This window comes from Silurus meridionalis, chromosome 28 (assembly GCF_014805685.1).
Source record: "Silurus meridionalis isolate SWU-2019-XX chromosome 28, ASM1480568v1, whole genome shotgun sequence".
NCBI classification, from domain to species: domain Eukaryota; kingdom Metazoa; phylum Chordata; class Actinopteri; order Siluriformes; family Siluridae; genus Silurus; species Silurus meridionalis.
In genome coordinates this window covers 60,001-85,000 of record NC_060911.1, presented here as the reverse complement: position 1 = coordinate 85,000, position 25,000 = coordinate 60,001, and the positions used below count along the sequence as shown (strand labels likewise).

General features: G+C 43.5%; 1 protein-coding gene across 1 annotated transcript in view; it reads left to right on the top strand.

Annotated features, from left to right (window-relative positions):
* The first annotated feature begins 8,683 nt into the window (after nt 1-8,683).
* The window catches only part of hgsnat (heparan-alpha-glucosaminide N-acetyltransferase), a 23,774-nt gene continuing 7,457 nt past the window's right edge, over nt 8,684-25,000 (top strand). The window contains exons 1-12 of the mRNA XM_046842574.1: nt 8,684-8,882; nt 10,733-10,848; nt 10,996-11,132; nt 11,368-11,486; nt 16,669-16,738; nt 16,924-16,993; nt 17,144-17,238; nt 18,236-18,312; nt 18,395-18,425; nt 18,532-18,692; nt 20,827-20,942; nt 21,733-21,854. Coding sequence (XP_046698530.1) covers nt 8,729-8,882; nt 10,733-10,848; nt 10,996-11,132; nt 11,368-11,486; nt 16,669-16,738; nt 16,924-16,993; nt 17,144-17,238; nt 18,236-18,312; nt 18,395-18,425; nt 18,532-18,692; nt 20,827-20,942; nt 21,733-21,854 — 1,268 coding nt within the window. The 5' untranslated portion in view covers nt 8,684-8,728. The remainder of the gene's footprint in view (nt 8,883-10,732; nt 10,849-10,995; nt 11,133-11,367; nt 11,487-16,668; nt 16,739-16,923; nt 16,994-17,143; nt 17,239-18,235; nt 18,313-18,394; nt 18,426-18,531; nt 18,693-20,826; nt 20,943-21,732; nt 21,855-25,000) is intronic.

Genomic DNA, 25,000 nt, shown 5'->3' with positions numbered 1-25,000 from the left:
CACAAATGTGCCTCTGGAAGAACAGTGAAAAATTCAGATGAGGCTTGTGGAAAGTCTTCCCAGAAGAGCTGAAACTGTTCTAACTGCAAAGGGCCAACATCATATTAAACCCTATGAATTAAGAATTGGATGTTGCTCAAGTTCATTTGCATGTGAAGGCAGACGAGTGAATACTTTTGGCAATGTCGTGTATACAGTCATCCCCCGTTTATCGCAGCAGTTACATGTCAAATTCGACCACCAAAATTTCTACGATAAATGTTTTTTTTATTGTTTAAGCCGTAAATCATCCTCCCACACACTTTAAACACACACAGAAAACATTTGCAGGAATACAGCGAGATGAATTGTGTGTAAATTCGTAGAAATATCATATTTATATTGAGTTCTGTAGTACAGTACTGTAGCGTAGCCTATGTGTCATTTCTCTGCTTGTTTATTGGTTGATGTGTCCTATGGCATCAGAGGGGGTGGGGTTAAAGAGACATGTGACTGCATTCTTCATTTTCATTGGCTAAATCTGGTGACTTATGTCTTCAACTCTGCTCTTTTTTACGTCAGAGGAAACTACAACCAATAAATAAGAGGAACTCTACGGTTTCTTATAACGCTACTCATTTCTTATGATGAACTGAAATCAGGTCCACCGCGGGATTTGAACCGGATTTGAACCCTAATTAATTTTAACAGCACTGATTCTGCATGTCGATTTACATCATTTTAAATACCATAATTACTTTAAAACCTTTACAAGAATATTTTTACGAGCTGCCTGTCATCTGAAAATGTAAACAGGTTTGTGTAAGTAAATTGCTCAGTGGAAAGAAAGTGAAGTGATGGGAACCTGATATTTTCTATATTTCTCTTTTTTTTATGTGACTAATAGACATGACCAAGTTCTTGTCTATAAGCTTTGAAACGTTTAGTCTTCATGCTCTATGTTGGGTTTGGTTTCACTAATAATAAACATACATTAGAGTATGAAACACTTGAAGAGTATTAATTGAAGGTACATTTAGAACAGATACAATGTGTGATTAAGTAATGAATAAATATTTCTGTATATCTAATATGTATTTATTTAATTTTATTTATAAAAGAAACAAAAGTCATTTGTATTCTGTGACCTCTTGATTTAAGTACTCTTTGTACTCATACCAAAACTGTAGTATCATTTTCTAAAAAAATGTACTGTCATAAAAATAGAATTTCCATGAGTAGGAACATTCAAGTAAACACACTGTTTATTCTTACAGTCTTTTAATTTATTTTTTTATTTTTTTATTTTTATTTTTTGTAAGAAAAGAAAAATGTTGGTTGTGTTTTAATGATTCACATGAAAAAAAATACCATAATTTTTAACAGAATCTTTTTATAGAAAATAATTGATCCACTGGGATGAAGTGCTTCTTTAGCGCCGTACTCACGTCATGTAACAGATTTGAGTGCACGTCATTCAACTGCCACCAACCTGCTTTTTAAGGTAAAGTCCTACTTTAATTATATTGTTGTATAGTTATAGTGCTCTAAAACATTATACAACATTATAGAACATTTACTGTTCTTTTTAAATTCACTAAATGTTCTGTGTATTTGAAACTCTAGAACATATGAATATTTTTCAGGAACTGCTTCAATATATACAGTGGTGTTTCTTATTTCTTTGCATGTTTTCACACTTTAATATTTCAGATCATCAAACTAATTTAAATATTAGTAAAAGATAACACAAGTGAACACAATATGCAGTTTTTAAATAAAGTTTTTTATTATTAAGGGAAAACAAAATCCAAAACTACATGGCTCTGTGTGAAAAACTGTTTGCCCCCTGTTAAAACTGTGGTTTATCACAGCTGAGTTCGATTTCTCTCGCCACACCCAGGCCTGATTACTGACACACCTGTAACTTTTGCACAGTAATGTGAATGTAGTCAATGTTACATGCTTCTGATTGTTGTCCTTTTTTTTTTTTTTTTCTTGACAGACACGGGAAAGGATTTATAGTAGCAAGTTGTGGAGGGGCTGCACGTCAGGTTCTGCCATTGGTAAAGATCTGGCAGTGGAAGTGTTTGGATGTGAGGCTTTGGTCACCCATGGGCTGTCTGGAAAAACTGTCAATGTAACAGACACTATAGCAAATATAAAGTAATGAAGATGAGCATGGGTGAGTAAAATGTCCTTCTTTTGTTTCTCTGCACAAATATTATGTTGCAATTACAGTGTACACTTGTAATCATGGCTAAGAGAAATTGCATTTACAGACACAGAACACAAAATGTACTGTTTCAATAGTCTATCGGGGTTAGGGTTAGGTTATCAGGGTTAGGGTTAGGTTATTAGGGTTAGGGTTAAGTTATCAGGGTTAGGGTTAGGTTATCAGGGTTAGGGTTAGGGTTAAGTTATCAGGGTTAGGGTTAAGTTATCAGGGTTAGGGTTAGGTTATTAGGGTTAGGGTTAGGTTATTAGGGTTAGGGTTAAGTTATCAGGGTTAGGGTTAGGTTATCAGGGTTAGGGTTAGGGTTGGGTTATTAGGGTTAGGGTTAGGTTATTAGGGTTAGGGTTAAGTTATCAGGGTTGGGGTTAGGTTATTAGGGTTAGGGTTAGGGTTAAGTTATCAGGGTTAGGGTTAGGTTATCAGGGTTAGGGTTAGGTTATCAGGGTTAGGGTTAGGGTTAGGTTATTAGGGTTAGGGTTAGGTTATTAGGGTTAGGTTATCAGGGTTAGGGTTAGGTTATTAGGGTTAGGGTTAGGGTTAAGTTATCAGGGTTGGGGTTGGGTTATCAGGGTTAGGGTTAGGTTATTAGGGTTAGGGTTAGGGTTGGGTTATCAGGGTTAGGGTTAGGTTATCAGGGTTAGGGTTAGGGTTGGGTTATCAGGGTTAGGGTTGGGTTATCAGGGTTAGGGTTGGGTTATCAGGGTTAGGGTTAGGGTTGGGTTATCAGGGTTAGGTTAGGTTATTAGGGTTAGGGTTGGGGTTAAGTTATCAGGGTTAGGGTTGGGTTATCAGGGTTAGGGTTAGGGTTAAGTTATCAGGGTTAGGGTTAAGTTATCAGGGTTAGGGTTAGGTTATTAGGGTTAGGGTTAGGGTTAAGTTATCAGGGTTAGGGTTAGGTTATTAGGGTTAGGGTTGGGGTTAGGGTTAAGTTATCAGGGTTGGGGTTAGGTTATCAGGGTTAGGGTTAGGGTTAAGTTATCAGGGTTAGGGTTGGGTTATTAGGGTTAGGGTTAGGGTTAAGTTATCAGGGTTAGGGTTAGGGTTAGGGTTAGGTTATCAGGGTTAGGGTTAGGGTTAGGTTATCAGGGTTAGGGTTAGGGTTAGGGTTTATTTATTTATTTATTTATTTATTTATTTGACAGGGACAGTGTACATTAATTAACATTACTGTAAATGCACCAGAATTAGCCAAAAGGCTATTTTTCATCCGTTGTTCTGGACAGATCTTAAAATTGTCAACCTAAAAACAAAGAATTACAGAGAACAATACAAATATATAAAAATAGTAAAACAGATATAATTCTTCAAATCTTATTGCTAAATACAATATACAAGTTTACTATAAAACAGCAAGTTGGGTTAAGGGAAAAACACCTATTCTTATTAATGCTGACATATCTGATGTACTAAGAACCAGTTTTTTAAATGCTTTTTAAACAAAGTGTATGTGGTGAGTTCTCTAATGTTCTGAGGTACAGAGTTCCACTCCTTTGCAGCTGTAACTGAAAAGGCACTCTGACTAAATACACTTTTCCTCAGAGGAACAACACAGTCTCCTCGGACCGACCCTCGTGTTACTCTCTGTGTGGTATTTTTAATGTTTACAAACTGACTAAGTGGCGGAGATAACAGACCATGGATAATTTTATATTACAGACAAAGGTTTGAATACTTAATGACATTTTCCCAACTTAAAAACTTATGCTTTTGTAAAATGGCACAGTGATGATATCGTAATGTTTTTTTATCCACAATTTTGATTGTCTGTTTGTGAAGTGACTCTAAAGATTTTAATGTTGTTTTATTTGCCTGTGACCAGGTTGTAAGACAGTAAGTGATGTGAGGCATAACCATGCTATACATGAACATTTTAGCTGCCTGAAGTGACAGGTTGGATCTTATGAACCGAAAATTTGCAATATTAAATTTGACTCGATGGCAGACCTTTCTGTGTCTTTAAATCTGTGATTTAAAAGTTAGTTTAGAGTCAATTATGATACCTAAGTATTTGAATTCTGACACACTTTTTATTCTTTCCCCTGTCACATAAATATCTGCCTGATTATTTGCAATGTTTGATTTAGAAAAAAACATTGAAACCGTTTTATTTACATTAAGTTTTAAGCAGGATTGATTTAGCCATTCAGAAACTTGGACCAACGACTGTGTAAGTTTTTCAGCTACTTGTTTCGTGTTTTTACCATGGGTATAAATGACTGTGTCATCTGCATACATCTGAATATAGACATCTGCACAAACTGAAGGGAAATTGAATTTGCTTAGTTTGGTTAATAATATTTTATGGTTTACAGTGTCAAAAGCTTTTTTTAAATTGAGAAACACAGCTCCAACCACACCACCTTTATCCAGTGAATGATTGATATTTTCAATGAAAAAACAATTAGCAGTTTCTGTGGAGTGTTGAGTTCTGAAACCAAATTGCATTGGATGAAAAGAAAATTTAGTGGTATTTAAATGTGTTATTATTTGTTGTGAAATTAGTTTCTCTGCAACTTTTGACACTGTAGATATAATGCTAATTGGTCTGTAATTGTCCACTGACAATGGATCTCCATTTTTGAGAATTGGAACAACAGCAGCTGACAACAGCAGCTGACCCTAACCCTAACCCTAACCCTAACCCACACACTTGGAAATACTGCCTCAGTAAAGGAGAGATTGACAATTTTGGTTACTGGTGTAAATAATGTGTAACTAAGTTCTTTCAGCATACACATATCTATGCCAAATAAGTCTCTAGTTCTGGAAACGTTTAATGTTTTTATTGTCTGTAAGACTTCAGTTTCTGTGACTGTGCCCAAGTTGAAAATTGGCTCTAAGTTATTTATCGGACAAATATATAGGTTGTTCGATGGTAAGCTTTGGACAATAGTGGATACAGATTCAATAAAAAAATTATTGAAGACATCTGCCACTTTGTTTGTATTATTTATAATTTGTCCGTTTATCTTAATTTCCAAAAGTTGTTTCCTTTTTGTGTCCTGTTCTACTAGTTTTTTCAGTTGGTTCCATATTATTTTGGGATCCCCTTTTGCATTTTCTATTATAGTCAAAAAGAAATCTGCTTTGGCCTTGCGTATAGCTTTTACGGTCTTATTCCTCAGTGTTATAAATAGAATTTTAGCACTAGCTGACTTAGTTTTAATTGCATTTTTTAACGCACAATCCCTCTCTTTCATTTGTTTGAGTATGTCCGTGTTCATCCAGGGAAGTATATTTTTATTGTGTTTGTGTTTAATTTTACAGCTAAAATCTTTAATTGTTCTCTCAGTTGTCGCCACAAAAGATTCACAGTCCATTTCACAATTTGTTCCCAACAGTATGTGATCCCAGTCAATCTGCTCTCTTAGGGTTAGGTTATCAGGGTTAGGGTTAGGGTTAGGGTTAGGTTATCAGGGTTAGGGTTAGGTTATTAGGGTTAGGGTTAGGGTTAGGTTATCAGGGTTAGGGTTAGGTTATTAGGGTTAGGGTTAGGTTATTAGGGTTAGGGTTAGGGTTAGGTTATCAGGGTTAGGGTTAGGTTATCAGGGTTAGGGTTAGGGTTAGGTTATCAGGGTTAGGGTTAGGTTATCAGGGTTAGGGTTAAGTTATCAGGGTTAGGGTTAGGGTTGGGTTATTAGGGTTAGGGTTAGGTTATCAGGGTTAGGGTTAAGTTATCAGGGTTAGGGTTACGTTATCAGGGTTAGGGTTGTTATCAGGGTTAGGGTTAAGTTATCAGGGTTAGGGTTAAGTTATCAGGGTTAGGGTTAGGGTTAGGTTATTAGGGTTAGGTTATCAGGGTTAGGTTATCAGGGTTAGGGTTAGGGTTAGGTTATCAGGGTTAGGGTTAGGTTATCAGGGTTGGGGTTAGGTTATCAGGGTTAGGGTTGGGGTTAGGTTATCAGGGTTAGGGTTAGGTTATCAGGGTTAGGGTTAAGTTATCAGGGTTAGGGTTAGGGTTGGGTTATTAGGGTTAGGGTTGGGTTATCAGGGTTAGGGTTAAGTTATCAGGGTTAGGGTTAGTTATCAGGGTTAGGGTTACGTTATCAGGGTTAGGGTTAGGTTATCAGGGTTAGGGTTAAGTTATCAGGGTTAGGGTTAGGGTTAGGTTATTAGGGTTAGGTTATCAGGGTTAGGTTAAGTTATCAGGGTTGAGGTTAAGTTATCAGAGTTAGGGTTAGGTTATCAGGGTTAGGGTTAGTTATCAGGGTTAGGGTTAAGTTATCAGGGTTAGGGTTAAGTTATCAGGGTTAGGGTTAGGGTTAGGTTATCAGGGTTAGGGTTAGGTTATCAGGGTTAGGGTTAAGTTATCAGGGTTAGGGTTAAGTTATCAGGGTTAGGTTATCAGGGTTAGGTTATCAGGGTTAGGGTTAAGTTATCAGGGTTAGGGTTAGGGTTAGGTTATTAGGGTTAGGGTTGGTTATCAGGGTTGGGGTTAAGTTATCAGGGTTAGGGTTAAGTTATCAGGGTTAGGGTTGGGGTTAGGTTATCAGGGTTAGGGTTAGGGTTAGGGTTAGGGTTAGGGTTTGGTTATCAGGGTTAGGGTTAAGTTATCAGGGTTAGGGTTAGGGTTAGGTTATCAGGGTTAGGGTTAGGTTATCAGGGTTAGGGTTAAGTTATCAGGGTTAGGGTTAGGGTTAGGGTTGGGGTTTGGTTATCAGGGTTGGGGTTAAGTTATCAGGGTTAGGGTTAGGGTTAGGTTATCAGGGTTAGGGTTAGGTTATCAGGGTTGGGGTTTGGTTATCAGGGCAGCACTCAAAATTAAATGATGAACAAGTTATGAGTAAGGTAAAGATTCGCTCGCACACACATACTCTCACTCATTCACGCACACCCCACATGCACACTCACTCACACTCACTCATACTCACACACACGCACACACTCACACACACTCACTCACACTCACTCATACTCACACACACACACATGCACACTCACTCACTCACACACACACGCACACACATGCACACTCACTCATACTCACACACACACACATGCACACTCACTCATACTCACACACACACGCACACACGCACACACACTCACTCATACTCACTCACTCACACACACGCACACACACTCACTCTCACTCACTCACACTCACTCACACTGTAACACATCACAACTGTGTGACTGATCTCTACAACCGGACTCAACACACATCATACACTTCACACACCCAGGTTTCAGCACCATTTACACTTTTCATTATCGCAAAATGTTTACATGCCGTTTGTTGCTGATCTTCAGGGACTTGCTCTCTTTGCACAATATTCTGTCCAAATCCTTTGGTCACTGTTCAGTTTATTTTGATTGCTGCTATTGTAGAATTGCACAATTCTCTTTACATTTTTCTGCTACTGTGCACCTTATTCTGTCACGACAGGTTTTACTGGCGGAGCTATTGCTGTTTTTATTTTTATATTTTGTGTATTGTGTGTTGTCCTGCACTGTCCTGTGTTGTCTTTTGCACTGTCCTGTGTTGTCTTTTGCACTGTCCTGTGTTGTCTTTTGCACTGTCTTGTGTTGTCTTTTGCACTGTCTTGTGTTGTCTTTTGCACTGTCCTGTGTTGTCTTTTGCACTGTCTTGTGTTGTCTTTTGCACTGTCTTGTGTTGTCTTTTGAACTGTCCTGTGTTGTCCTGCACTGTCCTGTGTTGTCCTGCACTGTCCTGTGTTGTCTTGCACTGTCTTGTGTTGTCTTTTGCACTGTCTTGTGTTGTCTTTTACTGTCTTGTGTTGTCTTGCACTGTCCTGTGTTGTCCTGCACTGTCCTGTGTTGTCCTGCACTGTCTTGTGTTGTCTCTTGCACTGTCCTGTGTTGTCCTGCACTGTCTTGTGTTGTCTTTTGCACTGTCCTGTGTTGTCCTGCACTGTCTTGTGTTGTCTCTTGCACTGTCTTGTGTTGTCTTTTGCACTGTCCTGTGTTGTCCTGCACTGTCTTGTGTTGTCTTTTGCACTGTCCTGTGTTGTCCTGCACTGTCCTGTGTTGTCCTGCACTGTCTTGTGTTGTCTTTTGCACTGTCTTGTGTTGTCTTTTGCACTGTCTTGTGTTGTCTTTTGCACTGTTTGCACCAGTTGCACACATGCACTTTATGTGGTGAAGATCTTAGTTCCTGGCCCTGTGTTCTTCTGTTCTGTGACTGTTGTTTTATGTTGTGTTATGGAGCACCTGGGTTCAGAGGAACGTTGTTTCATTTCACTGTATACTGCATCAGCTATATATGGTTGAAATGACAATAAAAGCTTCTTGACTTGACTTGAAATAATGAGCTGAACATCCTGTAGGAAACCTGCATAATGTTCCTGCAGGTTTTTTTTGTGAGGGTTTTTATTAACTAAACAACATAGAGAAATACAACCTGTAAATAAAATCAGAAACATGAGGATTTCTCATCTCTGCTGCGTGTGTGTGTATGTGTGTGTTTAATCTGACGCCCGCGTGACGTGTCGCGTGACACTCCAGACTTGATCTACAGCGTGGAGGAGGAACCGGAAGTGTGTATTGTGGATGGGGAAAAAAGAGAAAAAGAAGAACTCCGAGGAAGTGTGGAAGCAGAACGGGATTTCAGGAGACGGTATGGGATCGAAACAGCAGCACGGAGCCGCTCTTCTGGCGCTGATCTGCGCAGTTTCCGTTTCCGCTCTCCGGCCAGAGCTGAGCTGTAAGTAACATATCGGGCACGCGCACATTTCCGCATTCGTGTGGGTCACGTTTTTAACGCTTGACATCTAAAAACACTTCCGGTAACAGTGCGCGCGCGCGTGTGTGTGTGTGTGTGTGTGTGTGTGTGTGTGTGTGTGTACTAATTGTGGGACAACATCTCACCATAATGTCACCAAACCCAATATAATATCACTAAACCCACACTACAGAGTCATTATAACCTCCCTATAACCTCACTATAGAGTAATTATAATCTCATTATAACCTCCCTATAATCTCACTATAGAGTAATTATAACCTCCCTATAACCTCACTATAACCTCACTATAGAGTAATTATAATCTCATTATAACCTCCCTATAATCTCACTATAGAGTAATTATAATCTCCCTATAACCTCACTATAGAGTAATTATAATCTCATTATAACCTCCCTATAATCTCACTATAGAGTAATTATAACCTCCCTATAACCTCACTATAACCTCACTATAGAGTAATTATAATCTCATTATAACCTCCTATAATCTCACTATAGAGTAATTATAATCTCCTATAACCTCACTATAGAGTAATTATAATCTCATTATAACCTCCCTATAACCTCACTATAGAGTAATTATAATCTCATTATAACCCCCTATAACCTCACTATAGAGTAATTATAATCTCATTATAACCCCCTATAATCTCACTATAGAGTAATTATAACCTCCCTATAATCTCACTATAGAGTAATTATAATCTCATTATAACCTCCCTATAACCTCACTATAGAGTAATTATAATCTCATTATAACCTCCCTATAATCTCACTATAGAGTAATTATAATCTCATTATAACCTCCCTATAATCTCACTATAGAGTAACTATAATCTCATTATAACCTCCCTATAACCTCCCTATAATCTCACTATAGAGTAATTATAATCTCATTATAACCTCCGTATAATCTCACTATAGAGTAACTATAATCTCATTATAACCTCCCTATAATCTCACTATAGAGTAATTATAATCTCATTATAACCGCCCTATAACCTCACTATAGAGTAATTATAATCTCATTATAACCCCCTATAACCTCACTATAGAGTAATTATAATCTAATTATAACCCCCTATAACCTCACTATAGAGTAATTATAATCTCATTATAACCTCCTATAACCTCACTATAGAGTAATTATAATTTCATTATAACCTCCCTATAACCTCACTATAGAGTAATTATAATTTCATTATAACCTCCCTATAACCTTACTAAACCCACACTATAGAGTCATTATAACCTCCCTATAACCTCACTATAGAGTAATTATAATCTCATTATAACCCCCATAACCTCCCTATAACCTCACTATAGAGTAATTATAATCTCATTATAACCTCCCTATAACCTCACTATAGAGTAATTATAATCTCATTATAACCTCCCTATAACCTCACTATAGAGTAATTATAATCTCATTATAACCTCCCTATAACCTCACTATAGAGTAATTATAATCTCATTATAACCTCCCTATAACCTCACTGTAGAGTAATTATAATCTCATTATAACCTCCCTATAACCTCACTATAGAGTAATTATAATCTCATTATAACCTCCCTATAACCTCACTGAACCCACACTAGAGTCATTATAACCTCACTATAAACTTTTTTTCTTACGGCTTCTCCCGTTAGGGGGCGCCACAGCGGATCATCCGCATGTTTGATTTGGCACGTTTTACGCTGGATGCCCTTCCTAACGCAACCCTCCCCATTGGGACCGGCACTGAGAGTGGCTGGGGTTTGTTCCCTGACCAGGGATTGACCGACGTTTAATCTGTTTCTTGTGTCAGGGTCACGTCCCAGCCGGAAAACCACAGTGTTGAAGATGGATGAAGCGTTTCTGAGCGTCCTGAACGAGATCCAGAGTGATCTGATCTTCTCTGTACAGTCAGAGCAGTGCTATCAGGTTACATACACACACACACACACATACACACACACACGGATCAGAGAGGAGCACTGAGGTCTGTTTGATATTTTAACATTGCTCTCTCTCGCTTTGTGTGTGTGTGTGTGTGTGTGTGTGTGTGTGTGTGTGTGTGTGTGTGTACAGTGTTTACCCCAGCCGGTGGGGATGGTACCTGCAGTTTCAGGTCCGGGGAATATTTCAGCAGTGATCTTTACAGTGAACACACAACACACACTAACACTCCAGCTGAATAGCACACCGGCTAACATCGAGCTCTGCAGGTCAGTGTGTGTGTGTGTGTGTGTGTGTGTGTGTGTGTGTGTGTGTGTGTGTCAGTTCCACCCTAGGACTATTCTGATACACACTGCAAAAGGCACAGTGTTCAGCCCCACCTCCCTTCCCACAGTATCTCTAACCCCACACGGTTGTAGTTCAAAGCCTGAGGCTTTGCCCCTGTGGTGCAGCAACATCACTGTGTGTAAGTGTTTATTTGTTGTGTTGTGTTGTGTTGTGTAGAATGCACTTCCACTTCGGGGAGCAGGGGAACTACTCACTGTGGGTGAAGAACCTGAATGACCCTGAGCACATGAACTGCACCATCGCCACAATCAACGAACCCATCAACAGCTATCTGCGTACGCCTTTCACCTCTTCCTCCTCATCATCATCATCAGTAGAATAACACTTGTGTTACTGAAATAATTGCAGCAGCTGATTTGCATAAATATTCAGAGAAACGTTTCTGTGATGAAACAAATTTAGTCCTTTAGTCCTCTACACTTTCATCATCATTACATCACTACTGTCAATCATCTTAAACATGCCCCCAAATGCGGATTGGGGCGGGGATTTGCGTATATGTGTGTGGATTGGGGCGGGGATTTGTGTATATGTGGGCGGGGATTTGCGTATATGTGTGTGGATTGGGGCGGGGATTTGTGTATATGTGTGTGGATTGGGGCGGGGATTTGTGTATATGTGTGGATTGGGGCGGGGATTTGTGTATATGTGTGGATTAGGCGGGATTTGTGTATATGTGTGCGGATTGGGCGGGGATTTGCGTATATGTGTGGATTAGGCGGGATTTGTTTATATGTGTGTGGATTAGGGGCGGGATTTGTGTATATGTGCGGATTAGGGGCGGATTTGTGTATATGTGTGTGGATTAGGGGCGGGATTTGTGTATATGTGGGCGGGGATTTGTATATGTGTGCGGATTGGGCGGGGATTTGCGTATATGTGTGTGGATTAGGCGGGATTTGCGTATATTTGTGCGGATTGGGGCGGGATTTGCGTATGTGTGCGGATTAGGGCGATTTGCGTATATGTGTGCGGATTAGGGGGGATTTGTGTATATGTGTGCGGATTAGGTGAGGATTTGTGTATATGTGGGGATTTGTGTATATGTGTGGATTGGGGGGATTTGTGTATATATGTGTGGATTGGGGCGGATTGTGTATATGTGTGCGGATTGGGCGGGATTTGTGTATATGTGTGTGCGGATTAGGGGCGGGATTTGTGTATATGTGTGGATTGGGGCGGATTTGTGTATATGTGCGGATTGGGGCGGGATTTGTGTATATGTGGGGATTTGTGTATGTGTGCGGATTAGGGGGGATTTGTGTATATGTGTGCGGATTGGGGCGGGATTTGTGTATATGTGGATTGGGGCGGATTGTGTATATGTGTGGATTGGGGCGGGATTTGTATATGTGTGCGGATTGGGGGGATTTGTGTATATGTGTGTGGATTAGGCGGGATTTGTGTATATGTGTGGATTAGGGATTTGTGTATATGTGGGGATTTGTGTATATGTGTGCGGATTGGGGCGGCGATTTGTGTATATATGTGTGCGGATTGGGGCGGATTTGTATATGTGTGTGGATTGGGGCGGATTTGTGTATATGTGTGCGGATTGGGGCGGGATTTGTGTATATGTGGGGATTTGTGTATATGTGTGCGGATTGGGGTGGGGATTTGTGTATATGTGTGTGGATTGGGGCGGGATTTGTATATGTGGGGATTTGTGTATATGTGTGCGGATTGGCGGGGATTTGTGTATTTGTGTGGGGATTGGGGCGGGATTTGTGTATATGTGGGCGGGATTTGTGTATATGTGTGCGGATTGGGCGGGATTTGCGTATGTGCGGATTGGGGCGATTTGCGTATATTTGTGCGGATTGGGGCGGCGAATTTGCGTATGTGTGCGGATTAGGGCGATTTGCGTATATGTGTGCGGATTAGGGGGGATTTGTGTATATGTGTGCGGATTAGGCGAGGATTTGTGTATATGTGGGCGGGATTTGTGTATATGTGTGCGGATTAGGGGCGATTTGCGTATATATGTGCGGATTAGGCGGGATTTGCGTATATGTGTGTGGATTAGGCGGGATTTGTGTATATGTGTGTGCGGATTGGGGGGATTTGTGTATATGTGGGGATTTGTGTATATGTGTGCGGATTAGGTGAGGATTTGTGTATATGTGTGTGTGGATTGGGGCGGGATTTGTGTATATGTGGGGATTTGTGTATATGTGTGTGGATTGGCGGGGATTTGTGTATATATGTGTGTGGATTAGGCGGGATTTGTGTATATGTGGGGATTTGTGTATATGTGGGCGGGATTTGTATATGTGTGTGGATTAGGCGGGATTTGCGTATATGTGTGCGGATTAGGCGGGATTTGCGTATATTTGTGCGGATTAGGCGGATTTGTGTATATGTGCGGATTAGGGGCGATTTGCGTATATGTGCGGATTAGGGGGGATTTGTGTATATATGTGCGGATTAGGCGGAGATTTGTGTATATGTGGGGGATTTGTGTATATGTGCGGATTAGGGGGGATTTGTGTATATATGTGTGCGGATTAGGCGGGATTTGTGTATATGTGTGTGGATTAGGGGGGATTTGTGTATATGTGTGCGGATTAGGTGAGGATTTGTGTATATGTGGGGGATTTGTGTATATATGTGCGGATTAGGCGGGATTTGTGTATATGTGTGTGGATTAGGGGGGATTTGTGTATATGTGGGGGATTTGTGTATGTGTGTGGATTAGGTGAGGATTTGTGTATATGTGGGCGGGATTTGTGTATATGTGGGGGATTTGTGTATATATGTGTGGATTAGGCGGGATTTGTGTGTATGGTGCGGATTAGGCGGAGATTTGTGTGTATGGTGCGGATTAGGCGAGGATTTGTGTATATGTGGGGGATTTGTGTATATATGTGTGGATTGGGGCGGGATTTGTGTGTATGTGTGCGGATTGGGGCGGGATTTGTGTGTATGGGTGCGGATTGGGGCGGATTTGCGTATATGTGTGTGGATTGGGGCGGGATTTGTGTGTATATGTGTGCGGATTAGGTGAGGATTTGTGTGTATGTGTGCGGATTAGGGCGGGATTTGTTTATATGTGTGTGGATTAGGTGAGGATTTGTGTATATGTGCGGATTAGGTGAGGATTTGTGTATATGTGTGCGGATTAGGTGAGGATTTGTGTATATGTGGGGGATTTGTGTATATGTGCGGATTAGGCGGGATTTGCGTATATATGTGTGGATTAGGGGCGGATTTGCGTATATGTGTGTGTGGATTAGGGGGGATTTGTGTATATGTGTGCGGATTAGGTGAGGATTTGTATATGTGTGGATTAGGGGGGATTTGTGTATATGTGTGCGGATTAGGCGGGATTTGTGTATATGTGTGTGGATTGGGGGGATTTGTGTATATGTGGGCGGGATTTGTGTATATGTGGGCGGGATTGTGTATATGTGGGGGATTTGTGTATATATGTGCGGATTAGGCGGGATTTGTGTATATGTGTGTGCGGATTGGGGCGGAGATTTGTGTGTATGGGTGCGGATTAGGGGCGGATTTGCGTATATGTGTGTGGATTGGGGGGATTTGTGTGTATGGGTGCGGATTGGGGGGATTTGTGTGTATGGGTGCAGATTGGGGCGGATTTGCGTATATGTGTGTGGATTGGGGCGGGATTTGTGTGTATGGGTGCGGATTGGGGCGGATTTGTGTGTATGTGTGCAGATTGGGGCGGGATTTGTTTATATGTGTGTGGATTGGGGCGGGATTTGTGTATATGTGTGCGGATTAGGGGCGGATTTGTGTATGTGTGTGTGGATTAGGCGGGATTTGTGTATATGTGGGGGATTTGTGTATATGTGTGCGGATTTGGGCGGGATTTGTGTATGTGTGTGGATTGGGGCGGGATTTGCGTATGTGTGCGGATTTGGGCGGGATTTGCGTATATGTGTGCGGATTGGGGCGGCGATTTGCGTATATGTGTGCGGATTGGGGCGGATTTGTATATGTGTGGATTGGGGCGGATTGTGTATATGTGGGCGGGATTTGTGTATATGTGCGGATTGGGGCGGCGATTTGCGTATATGTGTGCGGATTGGGGCGGGATTTGTGTATATGTGTGGATTGGGGCGGATTTGTGTATATGTGGGCGGGATTTGTGTATATGTGTGCGGATTGGGGCGGCGATTTGCGTATATGTGTGCGGATTGGGGCGGGATTTGTGTATGTGTGTGGATTGGGGCGGATTGTGTATATGTGTGCGGATTGGGGGGATTTGTGTATATGTGTGGATTAGGGGATTTGTGTATATGTGTGCGGATTAGGTGAGGATTTGTGTATATGTGTGTGGATTAGGGGGGATTTGTGTATATGTGTGGATTAGGGGATTTGTGTATATGTGTGCGGATTAGGCGGATTTGTGTATGTGTGTGTGGATTAGGGGCGGGATTTGTGTATATGTGGGCGGGATTTGTGTGTATGGGTGCGGATTAGGCGGGATTTGTGTATATGTGTGCGGATTGGGGCGGAGATTTGTGTGTATGTGTGCGGATTAGGGCGGGGATTTGTATATGTGGGCGGGATTTGTGTGTATGTGTGTGGATTGGGGCGGGATTTGTGTGTATGGGTGCGGATTGGGGGGATTTGTGTGTATGTGTGCGGATTAGGTGAGGATTTGTGTATATATGTGTGTGGATTAGGTGAGGATTTGTGTATATGTGGGCGGGATTTGCGTATGTGTGCGGATTTGGGCGGGATTTGTGTATATGTGGGCGGGATTTGTGTATATGTGTGCGGATTAGGCGGGATTTGTGTATATATGTGTGTGTGGATTAGGGGCGGGATTTGTATATGTGGGCGGATTTGTGTATATGTGCGGATTAGGGGGGATTTGTGTATATGTGTGCGGATTGGGGCGGATTGTGTATATGTGGGGGATTTGTGTATATGTGGGCGGATTTGTGTATATGTGTGGATTAGGCGGATTTGTGTATATGTGTGTGCGGATTAGGCGGATTTGTGTGTATGGGTGCGGATTGGGGCGGGATTTGCGTATATGTGTGTGGATTGGGGCGGGATTTGTGTATATGTGTGCGGATTAGGTGAGGATTTGTGTGTATGGGTGCAGATTGGGGCGGATTTGCGTATATGTGTGTGGATTAGGTGAGGATTTGTGTGTATGTGTGCGGATTAGGTGAGGATTTGTGTGTATGGGTGCGGATTAGGGGCGGGATTTGTGTGTGTGTGTGTGGATTGGGGGGATTTGCGTATATGTGTGTGGATTAGGTGAGGATTTGTGTGTATGTGTGTGGATTGGGGGGATTTGTGTATATGGGCGGATTGGGCAGGGGATTTGTGTATATGGGTTTGATGGGGTTGTTATATCTGATTGGGGCTGCTTTAATAATGTTACTAGTAATAACAATAATAATGAGTGTGTGTGTGTGTGTGTGTGTGTGTGTGTGTGTGTGTGTGTGTGTGTGTGTGTGTGTTTGTTTTCAGCTCTGATCATTGCATTGGTGGTGTGTGTAGCAGTGTATGTGTTAGCCTCACTGTGTAGCTCAGTGATGAGGTGAGATGGAGTTTAATCTCACACACACACACACACACACACACACACACACACACACACACACACACACACACACAGCGTTTACAATTTATAACATTGATGGGTGCAGTCTAAGGGGAAAAGTGTGTGTGTGTGTGTGTGTGTGTGTGTGTGTGTGTGTGTGTGTGTGTGTGTGTGTGTTTTAGGCTGAATTTTATGAGGACCCTGGTGCTGAGGGTAGGGAGCAGTATGGAGGCCGACAGACTCATCAACTCTGTGAGACACTTTAACTCATTTATCTCCTTATCCCTTTATCATTCCTTTTTTATCTTTAGACTTTATTGGTATTTTCAGCTGTTCATCTGAATCTGTGTGTGTGTGTGTGTGTGTGTGTGTGTGTGTGTGTGTGTGTGTGTGTGTGTGTAGGATCTCGGCTCTCCCAACAGAATTGTGGAATCTACTGAATCTATCTCTCTACCCACCACCGGGAGACGCCTCCGTTCCCTCGACACATTCAGAGGGTGAGAATGAGAGATCAAAAGACAGTGAGAGTGAGACAGTGAGTGAGACAGTGAGAATGAGAGAGTTAGTGAGAGAGTGAGACAGTGTGAGTAAAACAATTATCGGCGTGAGTCTGTGAGAGTGTGAGTGAGACAGTGAGAGTGGGTGAGTCAGTGAGAGTGTGAGTGAGACAGTGTGAGTGAGACAGTGACAGTGAGAGTGTGAGTGAGACAGTGAGAGTGTGAGTAAGACAGTGTGAATGAGAGTGTGAGTGAGACAGTGAGAGTGTGAGTGAGACAGTGAGAGTGTGAGTGAGACAGTGAGAGTGAGACAGTGAGTGTGAGTGAGACAGTGAGAGTGTGAGTGAGAGTGTGAGACAGTGAGTGTGAGTGAGACAGTGAGGTGTGAGTGAGACAGTGAGAGTGGGTGAGTCGGTGAGAGTGTGAGTAAGACAGTGAGAGTGGGTGAGTCGGTGAGAGTGTGAGTGAGAAAGAGACAGTGATTGAGTGATTGAGAGTTAATATTCTGTTATTGTTTGCTGTTATTGTTTGTTTAAAAATAAATAACCCTGTGTGTGAGACAGTGACAGTGAGAGTGACATAGTGAGAGTGAGTGAGACATTGAGAGTTATTGGGTCAGTGGGTGAGACAGGGAGAGTGGGTGAGACAGGGACAGTGTGTGAGATAGGGACAGTGTGTGAGACAGTGAGAGTGGGTGAGACAGTGTGTGAGACAGGGAGAGTGAGTGAGACAGTGACAGTGAGAGTGGGTGAGACAGTGTGTGAGACAGTGAGAGTGTGAGACAGGGACAGTGGGTGAGACAGTGTGTGAGACAGGGAGAGTGAGTGAGACATTGAGAGTGATTGGGTCAGTGGGTGAGACAGGGAGAGTGAGTGAGACAGACAGTGAGTGTAAGTTAATGAGAGTTAATATTCTGTCATTGTTTGCTGCTGTTCCTCTGTGTGTGTGTGTGTGTGTGTGTGTGTGTGTGTGTGTGTGTGTGTGTGTGTGTGTGTAGGTTTGCTCTGGTCGTGATGGTGTTTGTAAATTACGGAGGAGGACGTTACTGGTTTTTTCGCCACCAGAGCTGGAATGGTCAGACTCTCTTATTTCTTTCTTTCATTTTTGTCTATCCATTCATCCGTTTTCACGTTTAACTTTTTTTTTCTTTCTGCAGGTCTCACTGTAGCTGATCTTGTCTTTCCCTGGTAAGGTTTCAAAGGGCATGTGTGGGTGTGTGTGTGTGTGTGTGTGTGTGTGTGTGTGTGTGTGTGTGTGTGTGTGTGTCTATTTTTATCTTCTTTTTCTCTTTAGGTTTGTCTTTATTATGGGGACGTCGGTGTCCCTGTCCCTTAGTGGCTCTCTGATTCGGGGACTGAGACGTTCTCGTCTTTTAATTAGAATCTGTTGGAGAACCTTTCTGCTCTTCATTATTGGAGTCTTCATCATCAACCCGAGTTACTGCAGTGGCCCATGTGAGTCAACTTTTTGTTACCTTCCTAAATCACTTCTCCTGGTGTGTCCTCATCGTTCCCCAGCTGCATCTCCTCACTCCCTGTTCCTCTGTGTTTCCATCTCACTTTCCTCCACATCTCTACCTCCATCATGTCTTTCAGCCTGTCCCACCTGTTCACTATCACACCACCACCTGTTCACCACCACATCACCCCAACACACCCACCTGTTTACCACCACATCACCACAACACACCCACCTGTTCACTACCACACCACCACCTGTTCACCACCACAACACACCCACCTGTTCACTACCACACCACCACCTGTTTACCACCACATCACCACAACACACCCACCTGTTCACCACCACACCACCACCTGTTCACCACCACATCACCACAACACACCCACCTGTTCACTACCACACTACCACCTGTTCACCACCACATCACCACAACACACCCACCTGTTCACTACCACACCACCACCTGTTCACCACCACATCACCACAACACACCCACCTGTTCACTACCACCACCACCTGTTCACCACCACATCACCACAACACACCCACCTGTTCACTACCACACCACCACCTGTTCACCACCACATCACCACAACACCCACCTGTTCACCACCACACCACCACCTGTTCACCACCACATCACCACAACACACCCACCTGTTCACTACCACACCACAACCTGTTCACCACCACATCACCACAACACACCCACCTGTTCACTTCCACCACCACCTGTTCACCACCACATCACCACAACACACCCACCTGTTCACTACAACACCACCACCTGTTCACCACCACATCACCACAACACACCCACCTGTTCACTACCACCACCACCTGTTCACCACCACATCACCACAACACACCCACCTGTTCACTACCACACCACCTGTTCACCACCACATCACCACAACACACCCACCTGTTCACCACCACACCACCACCTGTTCACCACCACATCACCACAACACACCCACCTGTTCACTACTACACCACCACCTGTTTACCACCACATCACCACAACACACCCACCTGTTCACTACACCACCACCTGTTCACCACCACATCACCACAACACACCCACCTGTTCACTACCACACCACCACCTGTTCACCACCACATCACCACAACACCCACCTGTTCACTACCACACCACCACCTGTTCACCACCACATCACCACAACACACCCACCTGTTCACTACCACACTACCACCTGTTCACCACCACATCACCACAACACACCCATCTGTTCACTTCCACACCACCACCTGTTCACCACCACATCACCACAACACACCCACCTGTTCACTACAACACCACCACCTGTTCACCACCACATCACCACAACACACCCACCTGTTCACTACCACACCACCACCTGTTCACCACCACATCACCACAACACACCCACCTGTTCACTACAGCACCACCACCTGTTCACCACCACATCACCACAACACACCCACCTGTTCACCACCACCACCACCACCTGTTCACCACCATCACCACAACACACCCACCTGTTCACTACCACACTACCACCTGTTCACCACCACATCACCACAACACACCCATCTGTTCACTTCCACCACCACCTGTTCACCACCACATCACCACAACACACCCACCTGTTCACTACAACACCACCACCTGTTCACCACCACATTACCACAACACACCCACCTGTTCACTACCACACCACCACCTGTTCACCACCACATCACCACAACACACCCACCTGTTCACTACAGCACCACCACCTGTTCACCACCACATCACCACAACACACCCACCTGTTCACCACACCACCACCTGTTCACCACCACATCACCACAACACACCTACCTGTTCACTACTACACCACCACCTGTTCACCACCACATCACCACAACACACCCACCTGTTCACTACCACACCACCACCTGTTCACTACCACACAACCACCCCACCACCTGTTCACCACCACATCACCACAGCACACCCACCTGTTCACCACCACACCACCACCTGTTCACCACCACATCACCAACTGATCACCAGCACAGCTTTTTGTTTAAAGTTGAGTTGTATCTGTGTGTGTGTTTGTGTGTGTGTGTGTGTGTGTGTGTGTGTGTGTGTAGTGTCCTGGGAAACACTCCGTATTCCAGGTGTGCTTCAGCGGTTGGCATTTACATATCTGGTGGTTGCCGTGTTGGACGTCTCAATGACCAGAGCTCGTCTCGGTGTTTCTTCTACAGTGAGTTACACAGCTGCAGATACATGACCATAAACTGAGTGAAGGACACGAGGGAGGGACGGGCTAAAGGACACGAGGGAAGGACTGGCTGAAGGACACGAGGGAGAGACGGGCTGAAAGACAGAAGGGAGAGACGGGCTGAAGGACACGAGGGAGAGACAGGCTGAAAGACAGGAGGGAGAGACGGGCTGAAGGACACGAGGGAGGGACAGGCTGAAAGACAGGAGGGAGAGATGGGCTGAAGGACACGAGGGAGGGACGGGCTTAAGGACACGAGGAGAGACAGGCTGAAAGACAGGAGGGAGAGACGGGCTGAAGGACACGAGGGAGGGACAGGCTGAAAGACAGGAGGGAGAGACGGGCTGAAGGACACGAAGGAGGGATGGGCTTAAGGACACGAGGGAGGGACGGACTGAAGGACACGAAGGAGGGAGGGGCTAAAGGACATGATGGAGGTAGAGATGTGGAGGAAAGTGAGATGGAAACACAGAGGAACAGGGAGTGAGGAGATGCAGCTGGGGAAACGATGAGGACACACCAGGAGAAGTGATTTAGGAAGGTAACAAAAAGTTGTAACCAAGTGAGTTCAGAGAATGAATGAGGGAATGAAGCATTAGGAAGAAATGAATGAAAGAAGAAGGAAGTTTTGGAAAAAGGGAACAGAGACATGGGGAAGTAAACAGGGGAACATCATCAGGGATCTGGAGATAAAGTGAGCAGGAATCTGGAACCTTAATGGAGGAACATGTGATGTGTACGATGGTTGCTTTGTGTGTGTGTTTGTTCTCAGGAGGTCTGGTGGTTTCCAGTTCATGACATTGTTCTGTACTGGCCTGCATGGGTGTGTGTGTTTCTGCTGGAATCTGTGTGGTTGTGTGTGACCTTCCTGCTGCCAGTTCCTGCCTGCCCCAGGTGAGAGCTGCTTCTAACACACACACGACCCTGACACTCCTGAAGCTCACCTGATCCACTTTACTTCCACTTCATCTCGACATCGTAAATATGGAAGTGCACAACCTCCTGCTGATGGGGTTCAGTTTTAAATCTGAAATCAAAGTGATTCTGGATGATTTATTTGTTTGTTTGTTTATGTAGCTACCTATTTATCTATCCTACTTATCCATCATCCAGTCACATCGTAACTCCTCCCAGAGCCACTCAGAGAGACATTAGCAGACATGATCAGAATCAGAATCAGGTTTATTGGCCAAGTGTGTTGACACACACAAGGAATTTGGTTCCAGCTGTTAGTGACTCTCAAAGTACAGACATAAATAAAACTATACATTTAGCTTGGACTCTACAAGACATTAAAGACCATGTGAGACAACACAGACCATGTGAGACAATACAGACCATGTGAGACAACACAGACCATGTGAGACAATACAGACCATGTGAGATAATACAGACCATGTGAGACAATACAGACCATGTGAGACAATACAGACCATGTGAGACAATACAGACCATGTGAGACAACACAGACAATACGAGAATTAAACAGAGATACAGGTTATATGGCAGATCAGTGATGTATATAAAGTGTGTGTTCATGGTGGTGTAAAGACAGTTTTGTGCGTCAGGTACGATAAAGAGTTACTTTAGAACTTTGTACAATATACAGCAGTAACAGTGTGTAACATATAATAATAATAATAATAATAATAATAATAATAATAATAATGTGCTGAGTGACGGCTCTGATAGTGCAGCACTTATAGATCTGAGCAGGGAATATGATTATGGTGAGTTGTTAATGAGGCTGATTGCTTGGGGAAAGAAACTGTTCCTGTGTTTGGCAGTTTTGGTAAACAGAGTTCTGTAGGACCTGCCAGAAGGGAGGAGCTGAAAGATGTTGTGTCCAGGGTGTGAAGGGTCATTAATGATTTTTCCTGCCCGGTTTCTGGTTCTTGTATGGTACAAGTCCTGGAGAGTGGGCAGGGGGGCACCAATGATTTTTTCTGCTGTTTTAACAGTTTGCTGCAGTCTGTTTCTGTCCTGTTATGTTGCTGCTCCAAACCAGATGGTGATTGATGAGCACAGGACAGATTCAATGTAGAACTGCATCAACAGCTCCTGTAGCAGACTGTACTTCCTTAATTGACGTAGAAATTACATCCTCTGCTGGGCCTTTTTCAGAATCGAGTTTATGTTTAATTCCCATTTCAGGTCTTGGGAAATGGTAGTGCCCAGAAACTTGTAGTTCTCCACAGATGACACAGGGATGTTGGATATTTTGAGGAGTAGTGTTGAAGGGTGTTTCCTAAAGTCCACTATCATCTCCACAGTTTTGAGTGTGTTTAGCTCAAGGTTGTTCTGACTGCACCATAGCACCAGCTGCTTCACCTCCTGCTTATATGCAGACTCGTCACCATCTTGGAGGAGTCTGATGGGTGTGGTGTCATCTGCAAATTTCAGGAGTTTAACAGTTGGGTCACTTGATGTGCAGTCATTCGTATAAAGGGAAAATAGCAGTGGGGAGAGGACACATCCCTGAGGAGCACCAGTGCTGACTGTCCGAATACTGGAGGTAACACCTCCCAGTCTCACCTGTTGTTTCCTGCCTGTCAGGAAGCTGGTGATCCACTGACAGATTGCAGGGGGTATAGTGAGGTTTAGGAGTTTTGAGTGGAGAATTGATGAAGCTCCTGATGAGGTTTTTGCTGAACATGAAGATGGTTTCTCCATCTCAAAGCTTGATCGTTGTAAATTAAATAATGACAATGTAATATATCATGTGGTCCGATCTTTAAGCATAAGGGAGATGTGCAGACCTGCAGTAACTACAGGGGAATAAAGTTGATCAGTCACACCATGAAGTGGAAGCCAGGCTGAAAGAAGAGGTGACCATCTGTGAGCAGCAGTATGGTTTCATGCTGAGGAAGAGCACCACAGATGCATTATTTGCTTTGAGAATGTTGATGGAGAAGTATAGTGAAGGTCAGAAGGAGCTGCATTGTGTGTTTGTGGATTTAGAGAAAGCGTACGACAGGGTGGAGAGAGGAGTTGTGGTATTGTATGAGGAAGTCTGGTGTGTCAGAGAAGTATGTGAGGGTGGTGAAGGACATGTATGAGGACAGTGTGACAGCAGTGAAGTGTGCAGTAGGAACGACAGACTGGTTCAAGGTGAAGGTTGGACTGCATCATGGATCGGCTCTAAACCCTTTCCTGTTTGCAGTGGTGATGGACAGGTGGAAGGACGAGGTCAGACAGGAGTCTATGGACTCGTGGACTATGATGTTTGTGGATGATATTGTGGTTAGTGGTGAGAGTAGTGAGCAGGTGGAGAAGAGCCTGGAGAGGTGGAGGTACACGCTGGAAAAAAGGGGAATGAAAGTCAGTAGGAGTAAGACAGAGTAAGTGAAGAAAAGAGTGCAGGCAGGGTGGAGTGGGTGGGTGGAGAAGAGTGATAGCAGGAGTGATTTGTGATAGAAGAGTGTCTGTGAGAGTGAAAGGGAAAGTTTATAGGACTGTGGTGAGACCTGAGATGTTGTATGGATTATAGACAGTGGTATTGAGTAAAAGACAGGAGGTGGAGCTGGAGGTAGCAGAGCTGAAGATGTTGAGATGTTTGTTGGGAGTGACGACGATGGACAGGATTAAAAACGAGTTTATTAGAGGGACAGCGCATGTAGGACGTTTTGGAGACAAGGTGAGGGAGGTGAGATTGAGATGGTTTGGACATGTGCAGAGGAGGGACATGGGGTATATCAGTAGGAGAATGCTGAGGATGGAGACACCAGAAAGGAGGAAAAGAGGAAGACCAAGGAGGAGGTTTATGGATGTGGTGAGGGAAGACATGCAGGTAGATGGTGTGAAAGAGGCAGATGTAGAGGACAGGGGGGTATGGAGACGGATGATCCGCTGTGGCACCCCCCCCAATGGGAGCAGCCAAAAGAAGAAGAAGAAGTAGTAGTAATATATCACGTCTTCACCTGAGTTTGTGTTTTCCTAATAAGGATCAAATCATCTGTAAATACTGATACATAAAACTATAGAATTCCCAGAGGGTGTACTTTTTTTTCCACACAACTGTGTTTCATTTCCTGGTTTTG